Raw genomic sequence first — 21,818 nt, forward strand, 5'->3', positions numbered from 1 at the left:
TTCGTAATGACCTCGGAAGCTGATGGCTTTGTTTTCACCACTGACGTGCCCACCAGGTGAGGCGGACTCTGTGCTGTGCAGATGCAGTAGTCTGGGAGGTTCGGGATGTCTAGCTTCCTGAATTGTTCCCAGTAGTATTTTCACATTTCCATGGCAACTTCCATCAGAAATCAGGTCACCGTTTATTGGGTAGGCCCCAGTAGTGTGTGTGAATGGATGACTTTTTCATATATTGGCTGCTTCATTGATCTTTGGCTTCCTTATTGGAAAATTGGAAAGAGGAAAGGCGAGAACATCTGACTCAGCTTTGCTTTTTTCCCACTCTGTTGCCATGAGAGATTAAATGAGGGCAGATGCGGACATCATTTTGTTTCCTGAAATGAGGGTTTATACGTGTGGATCCCATTTTTTCTTGAGTCTTTTTTTTTTAATGGGGACAAAATATGCATAACGTGAAATGTGTCATTCTAATCATTTTTAAGTGTACAGTTCAGTAACATTAAGTACACTCACAGTGTGCCAGCGCCACACCATCCATCTCCAAAACTACTTCATCGTCCCACCCTGAAGCTCTGTACCCACTCAACAAATTTCTTGAGTCTTTGTCTCCTCTCTCTCTTCCTCCTTCTCTGTCCTCCTCCCTCTCTCAGTCTGATTCCCAGGCCTATGGAAATGTTCTTTAGTCCATTGAGTAAAAGGAAAAATGCAGTGGACATATGAACTGCCCAAGCCAAAGAGAATGGACTCTTCCCCCCACTCTGCCTAGGAGCATTTTGTTAAAAACCTGTCTGGTGACTTTGGCTCTTCTCCCGTGTTTTTGTCACTGACAGTGAGAACAATCTGCAGGAAGATCTCTTCGACCAGATCTTGGCTGGGAATCTTGAGTTTCCAGCGCCCTACTGGGATAATATCACAGACTCGGCAAAGGTACCAATCCAGCCCGTTTCTGTGGGTTCCATTGTGTCGAGGGGGCCTCACGTCACACGGGGCTATCCCACGTCTTGGTGTGGAGCTCCAGGTCTTCAGGACATTTGATATGTCGTTCTTCTTTAAGTTCATTCCACAGTAGAGTCTCTGAAACTCTTACCTAAATTCTGAAAGCTGAACAGGCTGTCTTGCCAGTCTGCCCTGACCATTGTTCCATTGCTCCTCTAAGCCCTAAACATTTGTTCTGTCATTTAATCAATAAACATGTATTGGGCAGCCATCGGAATATAAGAATGGACTCAGGACACATATCGAATCACCAAAAGGAATAATACTGCAGTGTCACACTGTGGAATGAGGGTAATGGCCAGAACGCTTACTAGAGGACATCTTGGTTTAACGTAGACTCAGGAGAGACCTTCTCTTTTTTCACCCTGCTGCCCACATGAGGCAGCTGTGTCTGTGTATTTGCCTTGTAGGTACCGGGAGTGTAGGTGATAATAGCTTTTCAGTTCAAATGGCTGAGCAGCTGTGTTGGTTGTACTTTAAAGTACTTGGTGCAAAGTCAGATTTCTGTATTTTTGCTGGAATTACTCCCTTTCACGTCTGCTGTGACAATAAGTCTTTATTTCTTTCCAGGAATTAATCAGCCAAATGCTTCAGGTAAACGTTGAAGCTCGGTGTACTGCGGGACAAATCCTGAGTCACCCCTGGGTGTCCGTAAGTACCCACATTTCCAGGGAATGAACACCTGTTTGTTCTGTGGCCAACAGCATGTTTCCTTGCTGTGGCTTTTGCACAGGCCAAATTCCATGGCAGATAGCCTGTCTGTCTTCTCTGACGAGTAAGTAGCTTGAAGGTAGCTCTCTGGGAGAAAGCAGTTGGCACCAGGGTCTCCGAGTGTTCAGATCTGCTCTGTGAGTGACCTGGGCAAGCCACTGTCCCTTTCTGGTTCTTGTTTCCCTCCGCTGCAAAATGAAGGGTTTGGCCGGGATGCCCTTGAAGGAGCCTTTCAGCTTTTCCTTCTGGGGTTTGAGGGTTTTGAGGATTTGCTCAGAGATGGGCATGTTTCAGACTCTGATCTCTGTCTCTGTGGCGCGTGGCCACAGGAGACGTCCTGCTGTGGGTGGGGAGGGGAGACCCATCCCTTCTAGCGCCAGGCAGAGACTGTGTCATGTGAACGAGCATTCATTCAGGCATGGGTTTAGGGCAAACAGGGTCCTAGAACTGGTGACACTGGGAAAGTTTGCACTTCCCTCGTTCCTGGAGGCTCCAGGATGGTGAGGTTAATTTACTCTGCCAAGGGCTTTTGCCGACTTGGGGAGCTCCCTGTGGATCTCTACTACCTCTGCCATCCCACATGTCCTGTCATCGGGGTTCAACTTCTCTGGATCCTGCTGAGTGACTTGGCTCTTGGACCAAGTAGCTGAGACACCATGTTATTTTTATGAGCAACAAATGCTAATAACTAACTGAAATTTTTATTAAAACGATAAACTGTTCGTTAATTTTGATGTTTCCATGGGAAGGATCTGTATTAAATGATGTGGCATTTGTGCTGTGGGGGGAAGGGGGGTCTCAGAACCCTGGAGAACATCCGCCTTGTGCCTCTGGAGACTTGTGCTCTCTCCTTGGCCTACTCTGGACCCAAGGAGCAAGGCGAATGGGATAGGGTCTCGCTGAGAGCATGGGACTGCTGAATCACGGGGATTCTCTTTCAAAGGTCATTGTCCCCTCACCTTGAGGCTGAGTTGAACCCACTTAAGGAGTGGTGGTGGTGGTAGTGGGTGGTGTGTGCCTGTTAAGGAATAGACAAGTTAGGCATAGAATGAAAATCACTGTATTTGATTCTTTTCCATAGGATGATGCCTCCCAGGAGAATAATATGCAAGCTGAAGTAACAGGTAAACTGAAACAGCACTTTAACAATGCGCTCCCCAAACAGAACAGCACCACCACGGGGGTCTCCGTTATCATGGTAAGTGGAACGCATGGCTCTCTGCCTTTGGAAAGCTGCAGTGTCTGGCCTGACTGCTCAGCCAGCATCGAAGCTTTTAAAGTAAATTGCCAGGGGCATCCACATGGAAGTTGGCGCTGTCCATGTTCCTCTTTCAACTTCAGAATTGGCTTGGCACGGGCAGTGCACCCATCTGGCCATTCCATGCCTTGAGTCCTGGGGTAGGGAAGTGTGCTGCAGGGACCAGCGAGGCTGGGCTGACGGGCCCAGGCTCCGAGGAGCCCCTGGCCCCTTCTGGGCTCGGTGCCACCCTGGGCAGCTGCTTCTGCTGTCTCTTCTGGGAAGGGCTTAGCCCAGCTGGGATTTACAGTATAAGGAAGTAACTCCCTGCCTACTCAAGGCTGCAAAAATAGATTATTTGAGGTGTGAATAATTCCTTGGGACTTGATAAGAAACAGCCAATGTTAAACAAATGCCATTTAAAAGAAAAATCAGTATTTTGTGGCTTTTAAAAGTACAGAGCAATGTAAAAAAAGTTGTTTCAGGGTTCGTAAAAGGTTATGAGAAGCCAGTAACAGTGACCCCCATATTTTTTCAGACCTTCCTTCTTCCAAACATGTTTTTAAGGCAGCTCACTAAAATCCATAAACACAACCAATTAAAAGAGGCATTAAAGTAAGTTAAGTACCATTGATGTAAGTTCCACAAAAGGGAAAATAAGGGCAGACAAATAAAACTGAGCCACAAGTGTGGTCAGCACGCCCAGCCAAGCTGACCAGCCCTGAGTCCTTGCTGAAATAGGCCCTAAAGGCAGCTCTGCACATCCCTGCACCTGTTATTACAGCGCCCGGGTACAAAGCAGCCAGCGCCTGGGTCCACTCTTTCCTCTTTGCCCAAGCCCCCCCCCCCCCCCAGGATCTGGGGCGGACAAGGGGTCGCCTTCCTCAGAGCCAGAGTCAGCTGGAGTGTCTCCAGAATCAAGCTTTCTGAGGACACGGGTGACTGAGTTGTTAACATGGTGGCCCCTCCTGACCACGCTGGCTCTGACACCTGGGGGCCTAGCAGCTCGTGATGGGCCGGCTCCACATCTCCAGGATCTGTACCTCAGGACGGGCCTCTGACCTCCTGGGAAAGGCTTGATTGGGTTCCTTCCCCACAGTCGCTTATTCTCATGGCACGTCGTAGTCTAGGAACCTCAGAAGATCCAGATAGAAGTAGGAGGGAAAGCACCCCACCCTTTCCCACCTGGTGACTATGGAATCCTGTGGATGTTTGTTGAGTACCCACCATCCTCTTAGCCCCCGCTGGTCTGTCATTCTCCCCTCTCCCCCAGGGGAGGCTGCGTTTATCTGGCAGCCTTCCTCATGTCCTTGCAGCTCCCTTACTTCTCCCCTGCTGGAAAGCGGGCTCTCGCCCCCTCTTCCTTCCCACAGACAAAGCTCGCATACAGGATCTTTTGACATGTTGCAGGACTTTGGGGAGCTCTGTGCCAAAATAATGGGAAAGCCTCTTGGATTGTGGTTTTCCTGGCATTTTAGGAGTGTTCTGTGGAAAGCCGGAGAAAGTCAGAGTTGTCACAGAAGTATAGCTTGGACCCTTTGGAAACAACCGTCTTGACAGAGCCAACAGCATGAGAACATTTACGAGTGATTCACTTAGGAGGCAAGCATTGATGGATGGGAGAAGGGGTGTACAGCCTTCCCACATGCTGCATCGTTAGGCAGCTTCTGGGGAAATGTAGAAGAATAAGAACATTACAAATAGGCACACTTGACATGTAATGAAAAACCTGAAGAAGAGTGATTTGTGATTTGAATCAAAATTTAATAATTGTACATTAAGTTTCATAGTCTCCTAGAGGAAGAACTTTTACAGGATTGTGCCCTGGGTTTATGAGAGTTTCACCCTCATTTTCTGAGTCACCTGTTGACTCAGAGCCCAGATAGGAATTTCTGGCCTAAGGCTGTGGCCTGCTGAGGTTCTGGAATGATCCGGCCCTTCTGCCGTATGGCCCAATATAGGCTCTGTTCTGGAAAATGGCATTTAGAAGCCCCTCAGACAGAACCTGTATCTCATGGTTGACAAATGGCATTTTTCCATTTGCTGACGGAGTTCTACAGTCAAATTTCAAACTCCTGAAATTTAACTGGGCGTTTCTATCTATGATCTGTTATTATTGTAATCCCAATGGTGATTGTAAACGTTTTGTGTTTACCTGTATGTTCAGTTGTCATTTTGAGCATGTTGGCAAGGCTCCATCTAACCCCACGTTCCCTACACAACTCTGCAAGTTGTTAGCTCTGAGGAGCTGCTGAGTGACATGATCACATTCAGTACCTACGGGAGAATCAGTAGAGCTTATCTCTGGAGGTACCAATTCTCCATGACCAAAAAGCCGGCCTGGGAATTTTGGCTTATCCCCAAAAGCAGTGGCGAGAAGGCCTCTGTAGGGATGTCGTGCTAATCCTCACAGCTGAGGACCTGAGCCGGGGCATGGTTGTGTGGGGGCAGCTTGCGATGATTCCATGCCGTTATCCTTATCCTCTTCACCATTACCACGTGTCTGTGTGTCCTGCCCTGGGGAACAGTTTTCAATGTTTTTTATATTAAAAATAACCACAAATGACTCCCCCTGGTATTTATATGGTCTCATAACTGGAGTCTGTATATGAGGCTAATATGGTTTCCTATAGATGCAAATGGTAGTGGAAACGGTGTAGACAGACCTGTTTGAGGTGGATGCCTCAGATAACTGTTGTGTAATTTACACACAGAACCTTGCTGTTGACATCTTCCCTACTGCTCTCTTCACCTTAGTTCCCCAAAATTGGTGCCTGGGGTTCCAGTGAGAAAATTATAGGATAGGAATGGTAAATAACAGTGGAAGAAAGTAAACTTGATGCTATTATCTGCGTTTTATTTGACAGTTTGATTTGACAGTTTGAGAGACACTTCAGAATTTCACTCTTTACCCAGTTGAGACTGTGGGGAGTCCTGAAGCAGAATTCTGGTATTCCACACGCTTTGCTTAATCAGAGCAACTTCTTATTCTCAGCCCCTCTTAAATGTGCATGCTTGTCTCCGACTTCTGACACCAGCGTCCAGCTCTTAGCTTGTCGATGTGGGTCTCCTGTACCTACTGACACCCTTTGTGGCCAGCCAAGCACACCCTTGGAAAACTGCAGAAATTTCTCAGCTTGCCATATTACCTTCCTTCGCAAATCCAAAGCTGGCAGATCAAAAGCTGGGCAGAGTATAGGAGGAAGACTCCAGCAGTTCTGATAAATGCTGTCTTCCACTTACGTGAAAAGGCATCTTTTTTGTGAGTGACAGCATAAGATGGGTACCTTTGTGAATAAAGGTTTTTATACTCTTTCGCCAACTACATTTGCAAAGTTGTGTTTTTATCCGTAAGACAGTGTAGTGTCAGCTAGCCTTTGGGATAAGAGAAGAGAATTAAATTGGGTAAGATGTGGTTTAGGACAGGCCGGTGGTTTGGGATTGCACTTGCGTTTTCCCTGGCGCATCCTTAGTCTACAGAAGAAAGGACCAACAGTGCCTTTACAGAGAGGGCGTGTTGTCTGTCTCAGTAGGCTCACCCCAGCCTCGGGGACTAGAAGGCGCCATCTTGTGGCAGAAAAGGGAATTACAGGAAACCTGATTCTTGTGTCTTGACTTCAGAGGCCATGAATTCAAATGTCCTGCTTTTCCCTCATTGAAGGGATTATTCTGCTTTCGGGAGATGGGGGGAAATTTGGGCATGTTTTGGGCTTAATGTAAGATAGACAAAACTGTTTCAGTCGTATTGCTTCTGTTTAAAGTAAGTCTAGTTTCTGTCCCTGCTTCTCTCTTCCCTTCTCCTGCCTCTCCCGCCGCCTGCATTGCTTGCCTCTGACTAGGTCCCAGGCAATGGTATGTACTAACGGCTCCGCGATGCTTTGTTGTGCCACACACATACATGTCCTCCTGACAGGAAGAGAAAAGGAGAAATGACTGGAGACTTGCTGGCTTCTTCTGCCCAGGAGAAATTTTGCGGTAGAAAATGTGAAGGCTGCCTCTTCCCATTTTCCGGGTTCTCATGGAGGGGTGGCTAGGCCTCCTCTTACACTAGGCGCTTGGAAGCGTGTTAAAGAGTGAGGTCAAGTTTCTGATTTGGCTTTTTCAGTTACCTCTTCTCCAGGTCAATGAAATTGTCCTTGGGAATTACCAGATGTTGAGCTCGAGCTTGGGAGGGCCTGTGGAAAACATCCTCTTGACAATTGACACCAAGTGCCCTGAAGGCAGCCACACAAATCTGTTTTAGTATAAAGCCCTGTCATGTATTCATATTTTCTGAAGAATCGGTGGTCCATTTCCCCCCTCTCCAGGGTAGTTAGATTACCGAATGCCTTCTGATGGTGTGCCCTGTAGCTGAAGGTAGCTGAGAGCTGAAAGCTCCCCCATGTTTGTAAAACCCTGTCAGATGGCAGCTGGCTGGGTCTCACTGGACAAGCAAGAAAGCCTCAGAGTTGAAACAGAAAAGTAGACTATTCTAACCTCCTGGTGTAAGGTCAGAAAGCAAGGCAATTTCCTCACGTTTGTGGCTATTTCTTGTGCTCTCTGCGGAGTGGAGCAGATTTAGAAGTTTGGGGGTTGATGAGCTAAAGAAGAACAGGAGAGGGGATCGTGAAGGACCTGAAAATGGGTAATATTGTACCATCGGATCCCCAGGACTTTTCTAGATTATGCAGCCACCTGGGTTGTAAGGGGATTACGTACTTATATGACCATGAGAAACTTTTCCATCTGTGATGGAGAACTTCCTTTAGAAAAGTTAACCGTCAAGTTTTCGCGAATATTCTCATAGGGTTTGCTTTATTGTCCCAGGATTCTTTGGGGCTTTGGGGCTTAAGGTCTGGATCCAGGAAGAATTACTCAGAAGTCAGGTGCAGCTCAGAGCGAGGCAAGACACCGAGCAGTGGGGGCAGAGGCCAGGCGCGGCCTGCTGCCCGGGCTGTGTGCTCTTAGGCGTCCGTTAGAAGAGGGCCTTCAGGTGATTTCTCCTCTTCTGTTTCTGAGCCTCGTGCATGCTCTGTGTTGTGCTCTGTCGTGGTGGCTGTGCCCCGGGCCCTGGCCAGGCTGACGTGTCATCTCTGCTGGTTTCTCCTCAGAACACGGCTCTAGATAAGGAGGGGCAGATCTTCTGCAGCAAACACTGTCACGACAGCGGCCGACCCGGGACGGAGCCCACCTCTTCAGTTCCTCTCTCCGCCGAGGACACCCCTGTGTCCGGGGTGGCAGCCATAGCCCCTCTCCCTCCGGAACCTCCTGTGGCCACGGGCTGTGAGCGAGCAGGGACCTGGCGCCGTCACCGTGACTGACCGTGGCAGGCGGGCCTGAGCCCTGTCGCCCTCTCTCGGCCGCGCCTTCCTCTGCTGACTGCTGGCTGTCAGGTTGCTGGCATCTCCGAGCTGCCAGGAGCCCAGTGCCCCGGGCTTGTCCTCCAGTTCCTAGCGGTGTCATATGCAGTCACACTTTGGTGACATACGCAGAGTGGCTTGTTTTAAATTATCTGTTTCGGTTCAGTGGACATTTTACAGCGTCACCAGGAGAATGTGTAACTTGATTCCAGCATTGAATGCATTTTTTTATAGAAACACTTTGGATGAGCCAAGACCCCTCCCTTATTTAAGTAAAGTCAGAGTGTTCCTTTTTTCTTACAAAGAGCTTAAGAACTGCGGTTGTCCCTTGGTAGGTGTCCTGTGAGAGGTGACATGACACCTTCCTCTGCTGAGGGGGGCTGGAGGACTGGCTTTCCAGCAGAAGAAACGAGCAGCTAAGAGGACAGTCGGGTCACCAGACCCTAATCCCAGACTCCCAGACGTGCTCTCAGGTGCCCAGAGGAGCAGCCACACACAGCTTGGGGTGATGGGCTTGCGTAAGACACTGGGTATTTATTTGTATACAGGCCACAGGGGAAGGGCACCTTCTTCGCTCGACGTTGTGTTTCCCCCCCAACTCTTCCCACATATGAATTAAAAAATGCTCATGAAGTTGTCCTTGGGGCTTTTTAATGAAAGGCCTTGCGTGTGTGGCACCACCGTGGAGGTGGTTTCTTCTCAGCACGCCAGCTACTAGTGGAGCAGGATAAACTAAGAGTAGCCACCGGTCTCATTTCCTCATCTGCTTTTCAGCTGGGGCAGGTGGAAAGGGCAGCCGTGCAGACGCCGAGGCACAGGCAGGACTGGGGCAGAAGGGGCCCCGCAGACACCCCGCTATTGACCCACTGGAAGGCTGCTGGCAGTTTTCCACCACCCTGCTCTTTTTAATAACTGTACATAATCAATGTATTTGTTTCACCCGCTCATCTTCTAAACTGGTGGGCCCTGTAGTGCATTGTCACGGTTAGATTTTTGCCTCCTACAAGTGTACCCAACCCGCAATAAACTCTTCCTTATTGAGAAAAAGTAATCAGGGTGGGCAGAGGTTTCTGTGTTGTTGTTGTTTTGCAAAGGCTGTGGCATCAAAGGTCCAGGTTCCGGCCGGTGCCAGTGTCTGCTTTCGTGACGTGCCGGGTCCGTGAGGGGGAAGAGCGATGCGTGAGGAGAACACATGGAGATGTGTCTCGGTGGAAGTTTATTTGATTACAGGTGCAGAAGCTCTTGTAGCAAACAAAAGCTAAGAATAAACGGACCATTGGCCCAACAGAGGGAATCTGACGGAGCCAACGTCAGGAAGGTAAGGTTTTACTGGAAATGGGAGTCGGGGCAGCTATTCCCGTCTGCCTGTGTGTTTTCTCTCTCTGTCCATCTGTCTCTCTCTGAGATTGTGCCGTCTCCTGTCTCTACTTCTTTCAGTGCATTTCGGCTCTTGTCTTCTGTTCCCTCATAATGTCTGCCTGACTGTGGCCCTGGCCATAGGTACTGCGCCTGTCCCCAATTTCTCGAGGCTGTACAACTCCAGGGCTTGAAACCATCTACTTCAGCTGTGGACCTTTTAGTTCAAATAACTATATGAGGTGATCATACAATGATTTCTCTCTGGGCTGGCACTCACCTAGGATCCAGAGGCTGGTTACAAAGTATAGATGGGCTTCCTGGGCCCACAGCTGCCGTCGGTGCAGGCTGTGATGGACAGGTTTGGAAAGTGCTGCTTATCTCTCTCCTCACTGACTTGTTACAGAGCCAACATTTTCATAGCTTCCAATGGAAATATTTTTGTTAATGGAAAGGAAAGAGGTAACGTAAAGGCAGGGGCATAAAAATGAAAAGTGATGGAACAAGGCCTTCGGTACTGGTGAGAGCCTGAAACCTGACCCCCCTCCCTTGAACTGTGAGGTTCAAAGACATCTGCTAGAAACTTAAGAAACTATGTGGCTAGTGCAGTGGCTGTCACTGGTGACAGGATGAAGGCACATGCTCCCTCCCACCCTCGGGGCCACGCTCAGCTGGCCTGGGGCATGGTGGGGGCGGGGATCGGGCTGGCCTAGGGAAGGGAAGTAGCATGCACGGGGTCTGGCAGCAGGCCTGGCAGTTCTTTCGTAATTATCTTTATCCCACAAACACCAAGAGCAAGCTGTGGTATGAATAGAGCAAACCAAGAAGTTAGGTGACATAACCCAGGTCATAGTCGTGGCAGGAGACAAGAGCCACAAGGCAGTTTTAGGTTCTGCCAATGTCAAAAGCCTGTGCTTTTTGGGTCTCCATCATCCAGGGGGCAAATCAAGGCCTGGATGTGAGTGGCCATCTGAATAACGATCTGAAATAACAGTTCTGACACAAGCACACTGTCCATTCGCCCATGCGCTCAGCAAACATTTATTGAGCTCTTACTCTGTTCTCAGAATGTAAATACAGGTGTGTACTGGCTGGGTTCCTCTCCTCCTGCACAGGGAGAATGGTATGTGCTTATTTTATGTTCATTCCTTTATTTGAGCAGGTGATCAACGTCTAAAGAAACGGACCTTTGAATAGGGGTAGAAAAAGGGAGTGGTGACCTGCCAAAGCCATTGGGAGGTGCCTGCTGGGCTCAGCAGTTGGGCCAAGATTCAGTGAGTGTGTGTCTCTCTTTCTTCATAAAGGTTGCTGTGATGTGGAAATACATGGATTGAAAGCATCGGGCAAAACTTTCCCAGAAATATTTTAATGGGTAAGATTGTGAAAGGTGAATTAGGAGAGAATGAGGACAGATGAACCATATGGAAAGGAAGACTGCTGATTAATGATGTTGTCTTAGAGATTTCTAGAACAGTTTGCTGTCCCATAGAAATATAATGTAAGCCACATAATTTAACATTTTTTGGTACCACATTAAAAAAAAAACGGGTGAAATTAATGTTATATTTTATTTAACCCAATGTATCTAAATATATCCAAAGTACTATTTCAACATGTAATCAGTATAAAAAAATCATTGGGCTATTTTATATTTTTCTTGTACTAATTCTTTGAACTCGGGTACGTATTGACACTTATGGTACATTTCAAGATTTACTGGCCACCCGTGGCTACGCCTGCCATACTGGACAGCTCTGTCGAGAGGCCACAGCTCTCAGTCTTCGTTCTTATTGTTTTGTTTTTGTTTTTGTTTTTGGCATATGATGTGAATGGTGATGTAGAAAGAATGCTTCTCCATGGTTTTATGTGGAATGAATGGATTTAGCATGATCTCAGCAGGTTAGAACACGAATCCAAATATGAGGTATGAAATCAAAGTGTGAAGCCCTGCAGTTCTGTTACAGGAGTGCCCGAGGCCTGGGCGGGCACTGCTTCCCGTGAAAGGACTGGGAGTGGAGAATTTCAGGGACCGCTGTTTCATTAGGTGCCAACAGAGCTGCTTACACGTCAGCATAATCTTCCACTGCGTCCTGAGAAGTATGTGCAGACTGTGGGCAGTTGTAGTGGCGCCTTCCTGGGTATGGAGTTGTTCTGGGGCCCTCGAGGTTTGTGGTGCTGGTAAGAGTGGGAGGGGTTTCATGTCCTGGCAGCCAAGGACTGGTGGGAAAAACTGTAAGGTATTAGTGCGGGAAGCTAGAGGCTCGTCTACAAGATGTCTTGGTCGTGCGGCAGGGGACAGACTTATCTCAGGGGCTTTGGATGGTGGCCCGGGGTCAGTATGAAGGAGGCACGAAGGGCCAGGTGTGAGCACAGAGCTGGGGTAAGATTCTAAACGCAGAACAGTGTAGTGACAGAATTAGCTGCTTTCTAAAGAGGTGATCATTTCCAAGAGGTTCTTAGAAATGCCTACCTGTTAAATAATAACCATGAAAGTTTTCAGTTGATAGTCTTTCATTTTCTCTCACTTGAGCCACACCACAGTCCTGAGACAAAGACGCAACATCCCCATTTAAATGCAGAAACTCAGAAAGGGTCAGGAGCTCATCCAGACCTCCTGAGCTGGGACCGGCTTCTCCCGGCCACGGGGCAGCTTCCTTATAACTGAGCTGTACCCTAGGTGGTCACAGATGCCTTAGAGGGGACGTCTGTGCAACAAGGCGGCAGTCAGTTGGGAAGACACCTGGCAAAATGGTAGAAAATCGATGCTAAGGGGTTATCGGAGCAGGGGCGTTTGAGTTTTGTTAGAGGAAGAGAGTAATTCTCCGGAGGGAGGCTGATGTATGCCACCACTCCAGTTGGTCTTGGCCAGTGGGTGGTAAGGGGCTATCTGATGATAAAACCTGCAGCCTTGAACTCAAAGGCAATTAGCTGTGGGGAGGAGTTGCCTCCATAGAACAGCTGAAGGGAAAAAAGGGTAGGGTATATTTGGTAGTGTGATAGTCATTTGCTCCTGTCATGCCCCTTCCCAAACACAAGCCCTTTCATTTGGGGCAGAGCTGTGCACCGCAGGCTTCCAGTGTGGTCGGATGGTTTCAGCCCGGTGGGCCGAGGTGGGAGGGTCGGGCACCTGTCTGTGCTGAGGCTGAAGTCGGGCCTGGAGAATGTCTTTCAAATTAGCCAAGTCCAAAGCTACAAAACAGCCAGCTGCTTCCTGCCAGGTTTGAGGAAATAACAAGCCTGCCCAGCAACCCTAAAATCTTGGTTTTGGCAATGAAAAATTCCAAACTTCAGACGGAAAAATAATTAATGGTTCGGGCATATGACTGCTGAGGTCTCAAAATTCCCAGGAACATTTGTAGATTGCCTTCTTCCCTTGCAGGAGCGGCTGGCTGTCGCAGGAAGATAGTTTGCCTAGAGGCCAAACCACCCTGGCTTTCATTAGAGAGAAAAATGTGATGGCCCTTGGTGTAAGCAATCTGCATTTCTGGTTCACAACAGTGAGGGCTGGCAGGGATGAGTCAGTGTCATTCATTGTAGCCTTGAGTTTTTTAAATGGTGAGCTTAGGGGACCCAAAAATATGCATCATGGACTCCACCTTTCAAATCTTTATCTTAAAAAAAAATCTGAAAGTTGTCTCTTACTCATCTGAAAGGACACAGAAGAGGATTAAGTCTTTTAATTTTGCTATTGTATTGATTTGTTATTTATGGTCTTTTCCTTTTTACAGTTAGGACGTTTTGCAACTTCCCCGCTTCCTCTGCAATGACAACTTGTAATGCATATAAGATTAGCATCATTACACTTTATGCTACAAAACAGGGAGGTAGCGAGGCTGGCTGCTCTCCTAGTTAGAGACAACTTTCCTTCCTCTGATGGGGGAGAAGGAACAGGAATGGCCAAGGAGAAGCACCGGCGTATTTGCTGATATACATGGTTTATGCAGATTTTGAGATTTGAGTCACGTCCCCCTCCTTTCTGTGTGAGTGAGCATGCTTTGGCCTAATGTGATGGCACGTGATGGTCGGAGGCTGGTTGCTAGTCTCTGATCTAAAACACACACCAGGAACTGGCAAAGCTCCTCTGAGTTCCGTGGTGGGATCCTTCCAACTGTTGAAAGACACTTCTGCTTCTTGACGCAGAGGGAACTGTGTCATCAGTCTGCTGGGTTTTTCAGCAGTGATGGAGTGGGCAGGGCTGACGCAGGACGGACCAAACCAGGTCCACGATTGGCATGGCCAGGAACCAGATACCTCTCTTGATAGATCTGTTTGTTGTCTGCTGTTTTAACTCAACTCTACTGAAAAGGGTGCAAAGTGGATGTGCCATCTGGCTGCAGCCGCACGACCTCTGCCATCTCATTGGCCTTCTGACTGCAAAGTGGGAGGACATGTGGCACCAGGTATGTGAGGGCAGGCGCCTGGCCCTTCTGCTCTACTCTGCTCTCAGAGCTGAATGGAAAAGGCCAGCCCTGGGGTGTAAGTTACTGACCTCGTGTCCTAAGAGCTCTTAGGTTCCCATGCAGGATACTTTGAATGTTCTTGTCCTGTATACTGAGAAGTGGAACTGAAGTGTGATGTTATTTCAGGGAGCAAAATTGTTCATTTTTACTGAATTAATTTATGAGAACATTTATTTATGGAGGTTTGCTGTATTTTGGGACCAAGATGCTCATCTAAGAGACGCCACCAGTTTCTATCAGTGTGTTTGTCAGATTTTCATCTTCTCTGCTCTCCAAGCCCTCATGCCTTCCTCCAGAGGTTTGGTGGTATTTCTTAAATTACAGAAGTGATTGGTGATATCTCAGAAAGAGTCAACACTGTCAGGAAAATCTCAATTTCTCAAGGCAATGCATTTTAAAACCTGCCATAAATCACTGTGCTTTCCTGAATATACCACACTTTCCACGACATCCACTTACAGAATGTGCCCGTGTTTCCCATCCATTGTCGTTCGTTCAGTTTCATCCCAAACCATGTCAACTTTGATTGGTTTCCCTAGTTGGTTTATATGTATTTACAAGGAGTGAAAATTGGATAAATGAATATTGAATAGACACTAACAAATACTGTATGAAAGAGACGCTATCATTAAGAAGTCCCTGTGTTGATGCCAGCCATGTTTGTTAGCTGAAAATTCAGTTAAAGGTCCAGAGTTCTAAGTTTTAAAAACAAAGGCAGTAGAGGCACAGCTTTTCTTCTTTGGCTTCAAGAGGAGGTTGCTTTATTAATTTTGCTTGAGGCTTGTTAAAATGGGATAATTGAAATATCATATGCTCGACATATGACTAAGCAATAGCTAAGTATGAGATCACCGGTTAATACCAGTGAGGATGTTGAGCTAATTTACCAGTAATGTGGATATTTCTTTGATTCTAATAAGACATACTTTCCTTCTCTCTCACATTTTACCATCTATCGTTTTCTCTAATGGTTTACAAAGCAATGGTGGATCTTAAATGACAGTATATAAAGTTCCTTGTTTGGTGATTTGTTAGACATAGGTGTAGTGTTCTCATTTACATCTGTTTCAATAAGAGGGAGCTACCTGGACAGAAAAGGCCCTTGTTGTGGTTTTCATTAAAGAGACTCTCTCTTACTGGTGGTGGTTCAAAATCTATGAACCAGTTTGACTCTCTCTCTCTTTTTTTTTTTTTGAGGGGGGAAATAATTGCTTTATCAATGTTTTAAAATTAGAAAATATATTTCTATACATTTCCATCATTTCAATTCAATTACAAATATCATTTACTTGTTCTGTCAAACTGAGTTGTTCCATTCCAAATCTGCTTTTAGACAAGAGCTGAATGTGTGGAAAAGCAGACGGGGACCCCTTTGGGTAAGTTGCAAGAGAAAATAGAGATGGAATGTCAAAGTGCACAACTTACAAAGAATTTATTTATGTGATACAGACCTTTTCTCAAATATTTTTCACAGAATTCCACACAGCAGTCTACTAGAAAAGTAGAATTATACAACACCAAAATAACATTGTTTCTTCGTACAAATTGCTAATCAAAAGGAAAGTGAAGATAGTTTCATAACAAATAGAAGGTAAGACGGGTGGGTGTGACCTACCACAGCACCTGGTAGCCTCTGTTCTCAGACCTGGGTTGGGGGGAGGGGAGCACATGCAGCCTCTGCCTTCCTGCAGGGCCAAGTCAAACCTCAGGGGTGAGCTTTTGGTATTTGCAACTTTAAAAGAAAAACAAATGCTGTGAGCCCAAGAACATTTCCATCATTTCATTTTGGTGTGCTATGAAGACGACAAATCAGGAAAACATTTTAAATAGTTCACACTTGCTATAATATTACATCCTTTATGTTAACCACACATTAAAATAAAATAGTCTCCCCCGAACCAAAATGTTCTAGGTCTAAAACATGCTTGAAGAAGAACAGTGATAGAAATAATTCATTGAGATGTCTTAAATTACATTAACCATAATTTAAACATTACTATTTAAATCCCCAAAACTTCAGTGCTTAAGCACAATTGTTTGAAAAAATACAGGACCCAAAGTACAGCATAAAATTTCCCTATCCCAGTATTATAACCCATTTTCCCTATTGTTAAAATCATATATTTCTCAAGATTACAGATAAATGGGAATTGTGTTTTTTCATAATATAGCTAGAATAAATGGGTTTATTCACTCCACTGTATCTTTCCATAATTGGTGAAAATAGACTTCTCATTATGACTAAAAATATAGAATTTTTTTTAAACTACAGAACCCAGCAGCCAGTTTTCTGCTTTGCTATACCCCCCCCCACCCAAAAAGTCAAGCAAAGTCTACAAAAATAGCAATTAAGTTTTAAAAATATTTTGCTTCTTAAGCAAATATAAGTTACATTCAGATGTGATCGCTGTTTCAGAGACAAAGATGCTCGGGGTGCTTCCCCGCCCGCTGGGGGCGATGCTGAGCTGCAGCTGTCAGCATCAGTAGCGGGTTTGATACTCGTGATGCCACCGGTTGAAGTCATTGTAGAAGAGAACGATGCTTCCTGAGGCCATGCCAGAAATGATGCATCTAGGAGAAAGACGGAGAAAAGGCGTTTGCAAACCTCTTCGTTTCCTAGGGATCTGTTACTAAAGAACTGCCCTCCCCAAACTGACAAGGTAAATACCAAAGATGGCAGTCAGAGCTGTCATTTGTGAAAACTAAGATGTGCATTTTGATGACTAAATGCAGCCCTGAGTTAAGCTTAGAGTGCCACCTCTGACGCTCTATAAGGGTCCAAGCCATAGCATGCCTTTTTATTGAAAATACAGCCAGTACATGTAGGATGAGACCAGACGAGGCTGGATAATTTCTAAGGGGGCCTGGGCTGGGGAGCCCTCTCTTTTATGTTAGGTGTCAGAATCAAAAGAAAGGACCACAATCTCAAAGTAGTTGCCGGAGGAAGCAGCAAACCATCAGTGACAGTTGTCTCTGACACACGGATCATCAGTGAAAAGTAGGAAAGCAGAGCGGTGGCCGCAGCTGGGCTGGGCTCTGCTCGGCAGGACAGGCCATGTGCAATGTGTGGCTGAGTTCTCAGACCACAGCAGCTTCTGAAGCGGTCACTTCAGAGGGGAGCTGCTCTTGGCACAGCCTATTGTCTCAGACCTTTCTCTGTCTGGTTAGGTTAAGACCAGGCCTTAGAAGTCATATTCAGTATCCTTCCCACTACCTCATATCAAAATTAGGAACTAAAATGTGTTGCATTACACAGAAACAGCCAAACACAAAAGAGCGTAGCAATGAAGAAATGAGGGACAAAGAAGTTGTAAGAAAAAACAAATACTAGTATAATGGCAAAAGTAAGTCTTTCCTTATCAGTAATTACTTTAAAAGTAAAGAGATTAAATGCTCCAATCAAAAGGCAGAAAATGGTAGAATGGATAAAAAACACGATTAAATATATGGTGTCTACAAGAAACTCACTTTAGATCTATAGACACAAACAGGTTGAGAGTCAAAGGATGGAAAAAGATATTCCATGCAAATAGTAATGAAAAGAGAGCTGGGGTGCTGTACTAATATTAGACAAAATAGGTTTTAAGTCAAAATCTGTTAAGAGAGACAAGGACACTATATAAATATAGAGGTTAATTCATCAAGAAGATAATGAATTAGAAACATATGCACTAAACATCATGGTGATGGTTGTATAACACTGTGAATGGACTGAATGCCACTGAATTGTATACCAAAAACAATGGCTTAACTGGTAAATATTTTGTTACCACAAAAAAAAAAAACACCCACAAAAAACTAAAATGAGTGACTGTATATTAAGAGGAAGTAAGACACCAGATAAAGATGATCACCCCAAAATTTACTACTTGTAGGGAGGTTTTAGGAAAGATGCCAAATCTCTCAATAGAGTCCTCATGGGATACGGCATTTTACATTAAACATGTTTACGGCTCTTACAACTTTAGGAGAAGAAGTACTTTAAGAAATATAAAGAGCTTAACAGCACTGTAACTGGAGCCTTTGTTACTTAAGTCTTGTCTCATCCTGGAGACTTCTGCCTTTGTCTGAAGTGGCAATGCCATCAGACAGAAAATCCTTTTTTAGAGAGTATCTTGGAAACCCCAATATTCACTGGCTTTTTTCACAGCACAGGTGCCCCCCGCAGCCCAGCCCATTTGAGTAAATCCGATCCAGTTTCCGCCAGCTCCGTTTGTAGACCCGGAGGCCATGTTACCTCTGGTCATGGGACAGGGCCATGGCCCGGATCCCAGCGTCGCAGCCCGGGTAGGCAAACAGCTGCCGGAGGTCGCACACCTGCCAGACCATGACCACGCCGCTGTCTCCTCCTGTGAGCAGGTACTGCCCGTCCCGGCTCAGCTGGATGGCCTGTGAGACAAAGCAACGTTCAGGAGCGCGGAGTCTCTAGCCCATGTTGGATGAGTTCCTGCGGGATGGCAGCTACCGCACGCAGCACAGGGAGAAGGGACAGGCTGTGTGCATGTCTCCTGAGCTGAGGACTTGGTAGAAACCAGGAGTCGTACAAGACTTCTCTGCCATGTTTCAAAATCAAACGGACAGAGGTGAGCTATGCTGGAGTTTCTGCTTTGTAAATTCTTCCTTTTAAAGGAGGAGGTGGCAAACTCTTCCTGCTCTACACGTGCTATTTCAGGGGTGCGTCTTGCGGACTGGGACCCCCTTCAGCTGTACTGGGGCTGGGTGGACACTGCTCGCTGACCCCACGTCCCCACAAAGCATTCGGGCTACAGCCCCAACAGTGCGGGCACCTTCACGAGGCCTGCGGGACTTGGCAGCAGTGGGGAAGGCGATGTGGTGGAGAGAGAACTCCAGATTCTCGGGGGATTAAACCCTGGCAGAAGCGTTTTCTTCTCGCCCCAGGACTGACTGCACCTGCCAGTGCTGAACAGGAAGGGCAGACACGGAATTTGTGCTTCAGTCCCGTAAAACGGGCCAAATGCAGACCACCACCTGTTTTTATAAGACTTGCTACATCTCTAAAGGTTGAAAAAAGTCAAAAGAATATTTCATGACGAGTGACGAATTCCAAATTTCTGTGGCCATAAGCAAGGGTTATTGGGACATGGCCACGCTCATTTGTTGATGGCTACTTTCACAAGGAATGGCTACAGAACACAGAACCTGCAAAGCCTAAACTATTTACTGTTTGTCCCTTTACAGCAAACGTGTGCCAACTCCTGATATAAATTTAAGGTAACTTCCCTACCGAGCTGATCCTATTACCCCTTCCTTTCCTCTTGCCCTCTTCCCTCCAAACCTTTTCCTAGCATATTAAGATGCACATTTCCTGTCTTTAGCTAGGTGGCATTGGGAATTCTAAAAGTTACTGCAAACACCTGTAATCTTATGTCCACATGGACACAGTGTGGGAATGCAGATTGTGCTAACAAGCCAGAGAGAATAAATCCAACTTCTGAAAAACGGTTTTACACTGATTTATACTCAGTTTCAGTACAGTTGCCTTAAGTCTTTAATCTACCCTTTGACAATTTTTTTTGAAAAGTGAGGACTGCCTCATAGCCATTCAATTCACATTCATATAAATGCCAACTTTTAGTGGTCTCTTAAATATAGCTTACTTTCAAGAACACAAAAAGACATCTAAGAAATAAAACCCATGTGTGGAAGATAGTTACACAGAAGAAGTATTCTCTAAATCTTAACTAAATACAAACAGTAAGATTTTTTTCAATATAAGTTAAAAATCAATAGCCTGTTCCTCCATTCATTTCACAAATGACAATCTCTAGGGGGTATCTGGGAATTGTAGTGAAGACTCAAACTAATAATTATTTGCTACACTTATGAAATTCAGCTGATGAGAATCTATTAACCTGCTGGTTGTGGTTCACTTGAATTTTATACTTGAGGCTTTTTACTGGATAAGTGCTATATTAAAACATATTAAAACCATTAATCTTTATTCTACTAAAGAATCTCTAATCCTAGTTCTGTTTGGAATTACATAAAACCTTGACTTTTAGGATGGGACATTTATCAGCACCCAAAACGTTCATCAGCAGATGCCTGCCATGGTGGAAAAATGCTTCTCGGCGTTTCTCATGAAGGACTTGCCAGATTCCCCTGAAGAGCCAGGGTAACATTTCCTGGACAGCACCCTACCTGCCACCCAAACCAGCATTCACATAGTTCTTAGCTGTAATATGCCTTTCAGCATCCAGGTTGGGTTGCACTAGAGATTTTAAGAGGGCCTCAGAGACATCTTACTCTCATCCTCTGAAATCCCGTGTTGCACTGGCTTTGAGATGAGGTACCAGCAGGTAATTAAGAGGTTCTCCAGCAGGTGGCTTTGCTGTCGGGGTCTTCTCCTCCCCGCCCTCCTTGCAACTTTCCCCTCTCCTTTCTTCTCTCTCCTCTCCTTGCTCCATTCTCTCCTTTCTCCTCTCTTGTCCTTTCCTCACCTCTCTCCATTCTCCTTACCACTCTTCTCTCTATACTCCCTCCTCTCCTACCTCAGTTCTCCTTTCTACACTCTCTCCTCTCCTTTCTCCTTCCTATTCTCACCTCTCTCCTTTGTCCCTTCCTATTCTCTTCCTCTCCCCTCTGCACTCTCCTTCTCCTGTGTCTCCCTCCCAGGCAAGCTCCCTAATCACACAGGTGCCACCACTTACAAATTGGTATGATCAAGTGCTGGGGAAAAGCAATGGATTGTTTAAGCCTAAGATCCAGTGGGAAATGTTCCAGAGCGGGGAAAACAAGTGGGCATGAACAGTCTGCAGAAAGCCTCCCGACACTGCCTCCAGGAACTTCCCCAAGCCTTTGGTACTGACCTGCCACAGAAATTGTTTTAGCCAGCAAGGGATTTCAAATTATTTTACAGATTTGTTAGTGTAGCTGACAATATAATCACAAGTCAAAGTGACAGATTATCAACATTATTGTAAAGAAAAGAGGAAAGGATAATCCTCTGACGTGTAGTTGGTTTAAATGAAGTATTATGGTAAGGAAGGGAAAAATAAAAGCAGAGGGAGCCTTTGTGGTAGCAGCCGTCAGAATGCAATGGAGAGAACTCAGGGAGAGACGACGAAAGCCTCTTACTGAATTAAGAAATCAATCCCTGGATAGAGAAGTGGTGAGTGCCCCCAATTTCATCATTGTAATCTATATTTAGGGGTTTCATTCCTTAATGCTGCCTGACCCCTGTATTTACCTGAGAGAAGGGGGTGATCAGACTAGATCTGGGAGAATGTATGTCATCTATCTGCACTAGGTGAAGAATCTCAATGGTGAAAATGTCCAGACAGAGGCCTCTGTGACCCTCTCCCCACCCCCCCATCACATCCTGGGTTCCCTCGCTGGACACAATTCACATGCACTCTCAACCCCATCCTGGAAAGTGCTAGGAACACCACAGCTTCATTTTACCTTACCCTGCACCAAGAGGTTTGGAGGCGAGACCTAGAAAGCATAGCTTCTCCAAAGAGTAATCCCTCCTCTTTTGTTCAACCTCTAATATTAATACTTACGGAGCCCGGGCTTGAAAATGAAGCAAAACCCTAGAAGGTGCACTAGCATTACCATTTCTTACATATCAAAAGGGAACAAAACGTCTGCCTAATTCACATAATTTGAACCCCCACTCTCTTAACTTGGTAAGTTTGGGTCTTGTTATCCACAAAAAAGTCAAGTCTGAAACTAGATACCAATCCTAAATAGTTA

General features: G+C 45.9%; 2 protein-coding genes and 1 long non-coding RNA gene across 11 annotated transcripts in view; 2 read left to right on the forward strand and 1 right to left on the reverse strand.

Moving 5' to 3' along the window:
* DCLK2 (doublecortin like kinase 2) overlaps window positions 1–9,332 on the forward strand; it is a 134,425-nt gene extending 125,093 nt beyond the window's left edge. For 4 of the 8 annotated variants that reach the window (XR_013995044.1, XR_013995045.1, XR_013995046.1 and 1 more), the window contains 5 exons: window positions 831–927; window positions 1,567–1,647; window positions 2,789–2,905; window positions 5,812–5,894; window positions 8,035–9,332. Coding sequence is in view for 4 of the 8 variants with exons in the window: in XM_081075614.1 (XP_080931740.1) it covers window positions 831–927; window positions 1,567–1,647; window positions 2,789–2,905; window positions 8,035–8,244 (505 nt within the window). In the remaining 4 variants the exon portion in view is untranslated. The remainder of the gene's footprint in view (window positions 1–830; window positions 928–1,566; window positions 1,648–2,788; window positions 2,906–5,811; window positions 5,895–8,034) is intronic. The other 4 variants (XM_081075614.1, XM_081075615.1, XM_081075616.1 and 1 more) reach the window with 1 other exon arrangement.
* A 6,173-nt stretch (window positions 9,333–15,505) lies between these two features.
* LRBA (LPS responsive beige-like anchor protein) overlaps window positions 15,506–21,818 on the reverse strand; it is a 570,825-nt gene continuing 564,512 nt past the window's right edge. For both annotated transcript variants that reach the window (XM_081075612.1, XM_081075611.1), the window contains exons 56-57: window positions 18,337–18,488; window positions 15,506–16,670 (exon numbers count right to left, since the gene is read on the reverse strand). In XM_081075612.1, coding sequence (XP_080931738.1) covers window positions 16,580–16,670; window positions 18,337–18,488 — 243 coding nt within the window. In that variant the 3' untranslated portion in view covers window positions 15,506–16,579. The remainder of the gene's footprint in view (window positions 16,671–18,336; window positions 18,489–21,818) is intronic.
* LOC308508632 lies at window positions 16,621–20,053 on the forward strand. Its single transcript, XR_013995048.1, has 3 exons — window positions 16,621–16,759; window positions 18,459–18,682; window positions 18,999–20,053. It is a non-coding gene; the product is annotated as an uncharacterized lncRNA (long non-coding RNA).

Source organism: Rhinolophus hipposideros, assembly GCF_964194185.1.
Source record: "Rhinolophus hipposideros genome assembly, chromosome: 16".
In the NCBI taxonomy this organism is placed as follows: Eukaryota; Metazoa; Chordata; class Mammalia; order Chiroptera; family Rhinolophidae; genus Rhinolophus; species Rhinolophus hipposideros.